Source organism: Lampetra fluviatilis, chromosome 4 (assembly GCF_964198595.1).
Source record: "Lampetra fluviatilis chromosome 4, kcLamFluv1.1, whole genome shotgun sequence".
Taxonomy (NCBI): Eukaryota; Metazoa; Chordata; class Hyperoartia; order Petromyzontiformes; family Petromyzontidae; genus Lampetra; species Lampetra fluviatilis.
In genome coordinates, this window is record NC_136278.1 from 28493411 (window position 1) to 28505466 (window position 12056).

The 12056-nt window shown below is 47.8% G+C and overlaps 1 protein-coding gene across 1 annotated transcript in view; it reads left to right on the forward strand.

The window, feature by feature from the left end:
- LOC144931719 (serine/threonine-protein kinase 3-like) overlaps window positions 1–9937 on the forward strand; it is a 136644-nt gene extending 126707 nt beyond the window's left edge. Inside the window, exon 11 of the mRNA XM_078855933.1 lies at window positions 8836–9937. Within this exon, the coding sequence (XP_078712059.1) occupies window positions 8836–8994 (159 nt within the window). The 3' untranslated portion in view covers window positions 8995–9937. The remainder of the gene's footprint in view (window positions 1–8835) is intronic.
- Window positions 9938–12056: the final 2119 nt, after the last annotated feature.

Sequence of the window (12056 nt, forward strand, 5' to 3'; positions counted from 1 at the left end):
GGGTGGGTTGATTCTAGGAACTTGAATTGTGAGAAGAGACAAGACGTTGGGAAATGAGTGACAAACGGTCACTCACCAGTGACTCACGGCCTACCCGTACCTGTACCCGGCCGCACCAGGGTCGCAAACGGGTACCCGTACCCGGCCGGGTACGGGTAGCCGGGTATCGGGTAGGGTACGGGTATCGGGTACCCAGTTGCGACCTCTGCAATAGGGCTACGATGTAAGGCGGCAAGAGGTTCAGCGGGCGACCATCCCTCGTTGCGCTGTTGCATGTCAAGTGCTCGCGTTGTCTGTGCCAGCGCGCCCTTCAATCAACCCACACCGGTCAAGTGTGGGCATTCAGTTCCCGTGGGAAGGCCCTCAGCCAGCAGTGGGTTGGCAATGGGGCTGCGGCGTTTTGCGCGTGTGACGATGGGACGGGGCATTGGCTCGGCCTCAAGAGACGGAGGGTGATTTTTAGATGCCGCGGAGTCCCTAGAGGCCAATGTGTGTTGAGGCCAGAGCGGTAAACAAGCGGAAGACTGTACATATTTATTGGGCGTGCGAAGATTTACCCCAACCCCAACAGCGCCCCAGGCGATTCTATGGATTTTCACGTTAGCAGGGTTGTGTTTAATTAAAGAATATATTTGTTTTGTCTTCATGTTGCGGCTTCCTTTGGTGTGTTTGTAATTATATTCATGTACAGCCACTGTTTAATGAGGGCCTCCCCATGCCATGCGCCAGCAAGGGAGTTATTTGACCATATTTTACCTTGAACAAAATTAACTGCCGGTGCAGTATTCACGAATAATTCGAAGGGACAGAAATTACATCGGTCGCTTAAAAAAGAGCGTTTCTTTTTTTGGAATCATATTATTGATTTTTAGCAAATGATACTCTTGCTAATTATCGGCTGATAGATTATGCTTGTGTCAGCAGATTAATGAACTTGTGTTCTTGTGCCTACCTGTCAACGCACTGCTTTGGTGGTAGCTGGAACAACGCAGGGGACGCTGCGTTGACGCAGCACCACTGAAATCCTGGGTTTAACAAACAGACTGTTGGGGCAAGTGCTGTTAGCGAGCACCTATGAAGGCAGGAACGGCACACGAAGGGGTGGGTGGTCAGCACCACGCCCGGCCGCCTTTGTCTCCCCAGTGGCGATGGTAACTTACCACACAAGTTACTCATTTTAGACTGAGTCGACCTAGGGGAGGCCCAGGAACCGGTTAAAATAATCGTCACTGGTGTTTGCCGTGAGCTTGAATCGAACTCCTGTCGACAGATTTATAGCGCAGGGCTCTAACCACTACACTACCGTTCCCCACCACCATCACTGCGACCACCAATATTTTGACTTGTCAGAAACAAGCTGTTCTCTGTAAAAGGACGTGTGGGAGACTGCTTCCCCTAGTGTGTGAATCAAAGATGCCTCTGCAAGGGATCTCAGGAACAAGTTCTGTAGTATTTGCTTCTGCAGGTTGTTCTCTACCAAATGCACTAAGGCACGACTCTGTGGAGAGCTCCAAATGGATTCTTCACCTCACGACATAACCCTAAAAGTACAGTTGGAAATGAAATAACGCATTTTAAAAATGTAATTGTTGGCTAAAGGATCATTATGATTATTATCATTATTAAGACGTTCATCAATAACCTCATGACATTTCCCGAGCAGTTCGTGAGATGCTGCTTGGAGACGTTACAATTTTCCGTTGAAAGTCATTGTAACAAGGTCATGGTTCAATCACCCGGCATGACAGTTAACATAATGGGCGTCTTTCCAAAAACCCAAATCTGTGTATCCAGCTGCATACGTGGGGTACACCACAGTGCTTCAATTCCTTCGCACTGCACGTAGCCAGCTGTGCTAATCGAAGGTGTGGGGGATGCACAACAACTATGGGTCTCCATGTAAGTCTGTGGGTCTCTGCGTGAGTCTATGGGTCTCTGCGTGAGTCTATGGGTCTCTGCGCGAGGCTATGAAATTGTTGAACTTCTTTCACAGTCAGTCGATCGCCAAGCAGGTCGTGTGCGATGGAGTCAAAGTCTGGCCACTCCCACCTCTGCCAAGATGCCTCGACCAGCGTCGAGGAGTCGGCCGAACACTCTCCAGTAGGGGCCGTCTCGAGCGATAGCCCCTTCATTCAGCGGTGGCGCGGGCGAGCAATTGCAGGGCTGCGCTTTTACAGTCACCCTTATTGTGCACGCGCGATGCTGGTCCCTCTCGGAATGTTGCACCGACGGTCATCGTCACCACCGCGCGTCTCCCGCAACGAGCACGCGCGCGCACGTGCACGCATGCACGCACGCGCCCAATCGACGCGTTCCGACAGCCGCCACCAAAAACGCGGCGCGCTCTTCATAATTATGCCGGACCACTGAACTCCAACCGCACGGGCAGGACCGCTGCACGTCAACGAAAATCAATGGTTCAATCAAAGTGATTAACTGCTGCAGTAGCCTTTGAGTTATTTTTTTAATCTCTCTCTTTCTCTCCCCCCCTCGCTTAGTCTCTAAAGGTGTTGTTCTCTTCACGGTTCGGGCTCAGCGCGGGTGCGGTTTTGTCGTCGTTGTGTCTCTCTTCGTCCGTTTGCCCGCGCTCTGTCTCTCTCTCCGTATACGCGAGTCAGCGTTGTTCGTGCACGCGACGCCGCATCGCGGAATCGGTCTTGACGGGCGTGGGCCGCCTTCATCGCAGCACTCTGTGCCGCCTGCGTTAAGACGTGCCGCGGCTGGTTATTGGAAGAGTGGAGTTCCCATGAATAAATAACGATGCTTTTATTTAAATGTTGAATGGACTCCGAAGTGCACCTCCATACTACCCACCTGCGCATCAACAATGAAAACGCCACTGTTTTGACACACACAGTGAAACGATCTCCACTGCGTTCTCATCAAGGAACATGAACCGCGATCGCGCAAACCCCGGTCATCCTCGCAGCGGATCGTTGGCGAAACGTCGAACAAAGACGGCATCGCGCGGCGCTTTCAGATCCGCTTCTGCGGCCGTCTGGAACGCTCCTCCTTCCGACATTAGGAAGCCATTGCAGCCAAGCACTTTTAAATCACCTAGTTTTAAAACGAATTTCTTTAGAACTGCTGTTTGCGTCTAGTTTGTTGTCCTTCCCCCGCACTGCCGATTGGCTGGCTACCTACGGCGCGAAAGAAGTTCAACGTGCATGTCCGGCTCACGGCCACTGACTTTTATTTATTGTCAATACGGCGTCTTTAATTTGTGTTTGTTCCCCGATCCACGTGTTCCTCTTCGTCGCTCTCTCGCTCTCGGTGTAACTGCAAACAGGGGCCCACTTCTTACGCTCACGACGCACGCGTCGAATTGCGCGCCTAAGAAACGATGATTTTCAAACGTCGTCTTAAAGTGCTTTGGATTGGTCGTTGCAGGTGCTAGAGGTGCCTACATTCACAGCAGCGTTGAAATAAGAACAGAGTTGCGACTCCAGAAATCACGACAATCGAATCCACGCTTGGCTAGATCGCAGGGCCAGATCAATGGAGCGTGGCGAATAGGCAACTTATCACCACCTTGTAACACAACCTTACAACAATAATCATAATTTACGGACATTTGTTAAATCTGCTACTTCGTCGCGATGGTGAATAGCGGGTTTTGGTGACCGGTCCAGATGTTTCAGTTTCATTGATTAGGTATAACCCTGTGAGCCATGCTGGCTCTTGACAAAACAAAAACATGAACAAGAAACATCTTAAAGTGACTACACGCAACAGAAAAATCCTGGGAAAAACAGCAAAGTATTCCAGAAAAAAACACCGTATTTCAACGCTGTGTTAGCCTTGGCCGGGGAATCGCATTCAGGTCACCGGGTTTATCAGCACATCGCGTTTCACTTATGTCTGCAGGGACCAAACACGCCTTGCTTTTATCCACCAGGGCCACTGAACCGATACGCAGATGCGAAAAGCCCCATCCGTGGGCATTACAACACAGAGAACAGCACTTTACTTGAGCGGAATTCGCAACGGCGCGGGGAGTTTAGCGTGCAAGGCCGCGCCATGAAGTTTCCCCGAGAAATAAATTGCGTTTCTCTCCGACGCAACGCTGCCTAGCCGCACGCCGGCAATAAAACTCCGCCTCGTGTGAATGGAGCGTCGCCAGAGTTTTGTGACAGCCTCCAGTTGTTAACCTGCGCTCAAACGGGGAGGTCGTTCCTTCTCTACTGCAGCCCTCACCGTCAATGCAATTCCCATTTTTATATTCTTAGGTTTGTTTTCGTTAAAGTCACGTAGGTAAAAAAATAAAATTAATAAAAGTAAAATAAAAAATAAAATAAAAATCACGACGTTTCGGAGGCAACACAAGCTTCCTACGTGACTTTACCGAAAAAAACCTAAGAATGTGAATCCTTGCAGTCACGAAAGCTTCAAATCTAGAATTAATGCAATTCCCGTCCACCGCCTGTCCGCACTGATGAGGCCCCCCCCCCCCAACTCATATTGAGGATCGAGGCTCAAGACCATCCTCTTGTTTTCCGCCTGCGATTCCCTCTCTCTCTCTGTGTGTGAAGCGTCTTCGTTTTCACGGCTCAAGCTGAAGATGTTCATCGTGGCCTAAGCCGTCGATGCTACCACCTCAGGGCTCCGCGATGGCAAAATGTTAACTCCATCGCCTGGTATGGGGCCGTCCATAAATGACGTCACGCGATTTTGGACGATTTTTGACCCCCCCCCCCCCCTCGTCACACGGCGTCACAAAAAGTCAGACCCCCAATCAAATGACGTCACAAAGCTCTGACCCCCCCCCCACCCCAAATAAAACATGCTGTTAATCGAGTTAAACTATTGTCATTTATGAAAAAGTCTATTTAATGAAGTAGAACGTGTTGTCTATATTTATTTAAAGTTGCGCATTTTGATGTGACGTCACATTTCTCAAACCCCCACCTCGTCACAGATGTCTGACCCCCCCCCCCCCTAGGTGCGTGACGTCATTTATGGATGGCCCCTATGCAGGTGCCGTGAGTTCGATCGCGTGGATTTTTCTCCGGGTCCTCCAGTTTTTCCTCTCCACATTTAGAAACAACACGCGCTTAAGAGTATTTGACTGCTATACATTTCCACACGATAAGCCACTTCGTTGTGACCACATCGCCTATGCAAAAGAGCTATGTAGCTCAGTGGGTCTTACCTGGTAATATTTAGAAGTTTAGTTTAACACGTAGGCTTTCGCGACCAATATTGTTCATAATCAACGATTTTTGGGTTTAGATCGCGTTATTTATAAATGTGTCTTATTATTAAATAAGATGCATTACAATTCCTTATAAGGGAAACAAGCACTAACTGATTATTAATGTAGCATAATCACAATAGAACACATTCCAAATGATTACTAATCTACAACTCGCATCGTAACAATAGCCTTATTACTAATCAAGTATATAATTACAATAACCCCCCCCCCTCAAATCTTTGCACCTGATGAGTTAATGAGTTAATGATGACGTCACCCTGCTGCTGCTCTATATAAGAACGGGAGACACAGCAGAGCCTCACCATTCTGGCGAATTGCCCGATGATGCTGGATGCAATTACCAGCGAAACGTCGTACTCAAATTGTAAATGTTGTGGTTTCACGCTTCAACACACCGGTGGGCTAAAGCAGTGAACTATTTGTCTTTTGTCAACGTGACACTTTTTTTACTGATTGGCCGTGTCGGGTGGTGGAGGGTTACGACACATTTATAAATAACGCGATCTAAACCCAAAAATCGTTGATTATGAACAATTTAGAAGTTTAGTTTGAGTTTAAGCCGTCGCAGCTGCTACGCAGCAGACAAGAAAACGTGATGTATGTCCTGTATGTCGAACTTATTTCGCACCGTACGTATCGTAGGCGTGACTGCCTGTCACTGATCTGAAGCTGTCTATCTCTGCTTTCCCTGCACAGACATAAAAACATCCCCCACCCACCTCCCCAACAACAAAAAAATTAACCCGTAAAAACAAAGTTTTTCACTTTAAATCCTTTATATGCGTGGCGGCTTGAGTCCTCTCGTCCTCTGGCTTGAGATGGCTGCCACCTATGGGTCAGATCATTGTCTGCCACCATTAAGCAATTGGTAATTAAATATTTAAAAACATTTTGGAAAAAAAAATTCACGAAAATAAATTGTCACGCACAACGAGTCTGTGTGCAAAATGTCAGCTCGATTGGATCACGGGAAGTGGGTTAAAAAACGACCAAAAGATGTGCACGGTCGTAAGCAAGCAAGCAAGCACGCAAGCACGCAAGCAAGCAAGCAAGTGAACTTAATATAAAGGATTTAAAAAAGAACCCATCTTCTGTTAAACTCTCAAGATATCCCCCCCCCGCCCCCCGTCTATGTCTACATTGTACTCCACTGGATCCCACTCGCCTGCCCCCGTGCATTATTCCCACGCGCGGATCGAGCCCGATTGCCAGGCAAGCCCAGCCCCCCTTTTCGAAATCACAACTTCCAGGCCGAAATATTATCGAGCTCATTGTTCAAGAGCCAGAGCCGGAGCCAAGCACGAGCTTTTTAAAATAATAATAAATAAAAACAACGCATCCCAGACGATTTAAGAGGCACTCGCTAAACGGGGCAGCCGTTAACCCCTCCCCCCCTCCCCCCACGTTTCAATAGCAAATCGACCCGGCGGGTTTCATGTCCCAATTACTCCAACGCGCGCGCCGCGTGAGCCTTTGCCGACGAGCCGCTTGCCCATGAGGCTAATCACGACCGCACTTGGCCCAATGGGGCTGCTGTTTGGTACAGAGAGCGCCTCCCCGTCATGCCGCTGCGATGGGGGTGAAACGCGATCGACGAGAGAAGCACGGAGTTCATTTCTGCCGGGTCTGTCTGCTTTTACTCTTTGTTTTTTTTCGGTAAAGTCACGTAGGCAAAAAATTAAATAAATGAAAACAACTCAATTAAATCACGACGTTTTGGGCGCAACACAAGCGTCCGACATCAGGTGGGTCGCTTGTGTTGCGCCCGAAGCGTCGTGATTAAATTTAGTTGTTTTCATTTATTTTATTTTTTACCTACGTGACTTTACCGAAAAAGATCAAAAGAGTATGAATTCGTGCAGTCACGAAAGCTTCAAATCTAGGGTCTGTCTGCGTTCGCCAACGCCGTAGGGAATGTCCGCGCCCGGCACAGCGCGTCCAGCCCCCGGTGGAGCTGCCTTTGTCCGTCGGGTTTCTACTCGTCGGGTGACCGGGCGACCTCGAAATATTCAGCGATACATTAAGGCCTCATCATAACCGTTGTCTAGGGCAGGGGTCGGGTCTTTAAGGACTGCTGCTTTCGTGGCGTTATTGATTCAGGGCCACCGACTCGTATTCACCACAAGCATTGCCGCTCTTAAAATAGGAGGGTTTTTTATTTACATAATCCGAAGAGAATTGCTCTTCTTGTCGTCTTGGTTTGAGTCACAATGCGTGCCTTTAAAAGGTTTTATTTTAATGTTAGTGTACGTACCGGCGTATAGTGCACCTTGTGATGGGACACAGGCCGGCTGTATGTGCTAGGATTCCCAAACCCAATTTTCTTCGTGACCCACCATGGGACGTGAACCTTTAAATTTTCGCCATTCTCCTCCGTAAATTGTCGTTTGTCTAATCAAGAATTTTACACGCCGCGGGTGCCCAATACTTTTCCTGAACACATCCCACGCGATGGAAAGCACCGATTCAAGCTGAGAATGCTGTGTACATCACGTGTCAATCCCCTCGTAGCGTTCTCTCCTCGAACCCAGCGGCTGGGTGTTCACCGCTTGCTGCAGAAGTCCGTGGTTCGAAACCGGCAGGCCGCCCTGGTTAACACCACTGAGTGTACCGTGTGTAGCTGTACATATGCACCCACTGTATCTCTGCGGGCAGTACATTTCCTGTGATGTCATTTGAAAGTAGTAGGCCATCGTATGCTGGTGTCATGGTCCCAAAGTTTCCCAATATTTAAAATAAGCTGCAACTTCAGTGTTATTACCATATAGCGGCATCGCCCCCTTTGGGTGAAAGCAATGCAAACTATTCCTGAGAAAGAGCACCTTAGCGGCAGAAGCCTTGCCTTGATATAAGCATGGCGCAAGTACCACGTGATGGATAAATCGCGTTATAATAATATAATATATAGTGGGTAAAGCACAGTGCGCGATAACACGTGAGATGCGTACGTGGGCCGATCAAAGACCGAGGCGCGTGGGTAGCATCTAGAAGCATCCAGCAGCATCCCAGTGCCTTGTTGTGTGATGCTGCTATGCCGAGGCGGCCGTACGACCGCTTATTCCTACTCGCGCGATGTTGTTCCGTTCACTCGATCGCGTTATATCCAATTGGCATCCGCGTTATATATACATGAAAATACGTTCTCCTAAATACATTGATCGCATTATACAGGGTGCTTTAAAAAAATGTGAACATTTGTTGACGATGATGGCGAACAAGTGGGACTGACTTTTTGAAGTTATTCAACATACATTATTTTGTTGTCATGTTACAGTGGAGTATTATCCGTTCCTTTTTCCCATCAAAAACGATAGCCCACATAAGTGCTGACATTTTATTTTAAGCACCCCTTTATCTCCAATTCGCCTTTATAAAAATTAAAAAACACGCCTTATAGGAGAACAGATTGTACCAAATTTTCTACATTTTATTTTATATTATTTTATAATGTTTTATTTGTATTATTTTATTATTTCCATTCTACGTGACTTTACCGAAAGAACCAAGAAGATGAATCCCTGCAGTCACGAAAGCTTTAAATCGAAATTTCTCAATTCTGTTCAATGATCCTCCCCCTCCACCTTCCTCCTCCTCCACCTCCACCACCACCACCACAGTTGAGGAACCTGAGCCTGGAGGAGCTGCACATGAGACTGGGTGCACTCGACCCCCTGATGGAGCAGGACCTGGAGCAGCTGCGCCGACGCTACCAGGCAAAGCGGCAGCCCATCCTGGACGCCATCGACGGGAAAAAGCGCCGCCAACAGAACTTTTGAGCGGAGCCTGCCGGGCTGCAGGGTGAGGTTCTCAGCCACGCGGGGCGTTGTGATCGAGCCATGACATCGGACAGCCGACTACAACAACAACAACAAGATCTTCTTGGTTCTTTCGGTCGGTAAAGTGACGTAGAAGGGAAGTAATAAAATAATAAAAATAAAACATAACAAAAAAAGTATTCTTTTAGTACTTCCCTTCTACGTGACTTTACCGAAAGAACCAAGAAGATGAATCCCTGCAGTTACGAAAGTTTTAAATCGAAACAACAACAAGAATCACCGATCAGAGATGTCGCCACCCCCCCCCACCCCATCAATTGTATTTGGAAGCAAAGCAAGCACGTGGCGTCATGTCTTTGCCTGCCACGTGTGGGTCGTTGCGGATTGCGAGTCGATGTTTGAATTCGTAGCGATGCAACTCGGTCGAACCGGCACAGCCAGCTCCAGAGTGGATCGGGAATTCATATTGGAAATGTCGATGAATTGGCACTGGATGTATTGGCAATCGATGTATTGGCAATATTTGGATCGAGTCGTCGTGTAACCCACCTTTATTTGATTGGCTTCACATCAGCAGGTATCGGTGATAGTGTCGTAGTCGGCTCTAATTGCACCATATTGCCCCGTCGCCCATTCGTAAAACAGCTGACGTTGAAACGGCGTCGAGTTTTTGTTGTTGTTGTTGTTGTTGTCGTCATTGCGACGGCACGTGCTGCGCCGCATAAACAACAACATCGTCGTCCTGTTTTATTTGCTTCGTTCAAAACGCAACAAAAGTAGCATTGCCAGAGGCGCAGGGCGGCCCCGAGCAAAACTCCGCGGTCGACGCGACACTGGTGGGTTGATTCTCTTTTTTAAATCCTTTATATTAAGTTCGCTTGCTTGCTTAGGACCGTGCAAATCTTTCGGTCGTTTTTTAACCCACTTCCCGTGATCCAATCGAGCTGACATTTTCCACACAGACTCGTTGTGCGTGACAATTAATGTTCGTGAATTTTTTTTCTCCAAAATATTACACTTTTTAGGACAAAAATATTATATTGAATTACCAATTGCTTAATGGTGCAATGCAATCATCTGACCCATAGGTGGCAGCCATCTCAAGCCAGAGGACGAGAGGACTCTAGCCGCCACGCATATAAAGGATTTATAGTGAAAAACTTTGTTTTTACGGGTTATACTTATTTTTTCTCCGACCGGTATCGTGATGATTTAAGGGCTGTTTGATGTTCGTCATTATAATCGCGGTCCGCCGAGTAGGCGCTGCGGGCTAAAGGAAGTTTGCACGAGGCCCGGTGTCAACTTTGGAGCAGCTTTTGTGTCCGAGCGTGGTTTTTTTTAAGTTTGAAAAAAAAAGTTAACCTCGCCGCGCTTGGACTGATCGAGTTCGAACCACGTGGTCTTGGCCATAATGAATTCCTACATGGCACACGTTTTATTTACGTATAGGACAATGTGGATAAGCTTCATGATTAAACTTGATTATTGTGTGTTTATATAGATGAGTAACACACCCAGGTTAATTTTCAGATATTCCCTTTTTTTATGTCTGCATATGTTTCAATCTATTAGTTTCCCTTTCCTTGCCGAGATCCCCTCTCCCAGACTTTCTGGATTTGGGCCATCCAGGAGAGAAAGTGAGGGCGGATGCGGGGGCTCAGACCATCCAGGAGAGAAAGTGAGGGCGGATGCGGGGGCTCAGACCATCCAGGAGAGAAAGTGAGGGCGGATGCGGGGGCTCAGACCCTGCCTCTCGATGCTTTACTGACGATCGCCGACTTGGGCTGTCGTTGATTTGAATGGCTCGGTCAACGCAACAAGCGCGTTGCAAAAACAGAGGCAAGCGCAACATTTGAAGCTTGGAACAGAGTTGCAAAAGTTGGGCAGGATGCACCGTTTAATTTCAGCTTTGTGGACCACGGCGTTACACAATGTCCAGCCTGTTGGGTGAAGGTTACCCCCCCCCCTACTCCGTGTTAGCGAAACAATCTGGGAGGCATTTGATCTCTGCAGATCGTGGAGCATCGATCTGCACTCTGAATTTGGAGGCTACTACACTCTCAAGGGGGAAGGTTGCCAAACTTGGCTGGAAAATGGCTAGGGACCAACTTTGCAAAAGTCTGAAAAATAATTTTGCCGAAATTGGTGACCCAACCCAAAGTGTCTCCATATCGCAATCTACAAAATAGTATTTATCAAAAGTCAAAAGTCAAGTCAAAAGTCACTTTATTGTCAAGTGTGTTACATGCATGACATACAACACAGATTAAATTACAGTCCTCTCTCTTGGTCCCACGGTGCAACCAAGCAATTAAAAAATGAATCACAATTAACAGACATAAATAAACAATAAACAATCGGCGATCAACACAAGATAAATAATCAAAAATGTAATAGACTTAAAATAAACAACAGTCAAGAATTATAAAATGTAAAATATTATTTAAATAAAATATTTAAAGAAATAAGATATTTAAACCGGTGTGGTAGTGCGATGTAGTGCAATGTGCAGTCCAGAGATCAGGATGTACGAGTGAATGTGTGTGTGGGGGTTGGGGTCAGGGGGAAAAGGGGGAGGGTGGGCAGTGGGGTGGAGTGATGGTAGAGCAGGGAGGGAGTTGAGTCTCCTGACAGCCTGGTGAAAGAAACTGTCTTTGAGCCTGCTGGTCTTGGCCCGAAGACTCCGCAATCTCCTCCCTGACGGCAGCAGGCTGAAGAGGCTGTGAGATGGGTGGGTGGGATCACCTGCAATCTTGATTGCTTTGCTGGTGATGCGGGTGTTATAAATGTCCAGAAGAGGAGGGAGAGAGACACCAATGATCCTCTCAGCTGCTCTCACTATGCGCTGCAGAGTCTTGCGGCAGGACACGGTGCAGGTGCCGTACCACACGGTGATGCAGCTCGTCAAGATGCTCTCAACGGTGCCTCTGTAGAAGGTGTGCATGATGGGGGGCGGGGCTCCTGCTCTTCTCAGTTTGCGGAGAAAGTACAGGCGCTGTTGGGCTTTTTTGGCCAGTGATGCAGTGTTGTGACTCCACGACAGGTCTTCAGAGATGTGCACA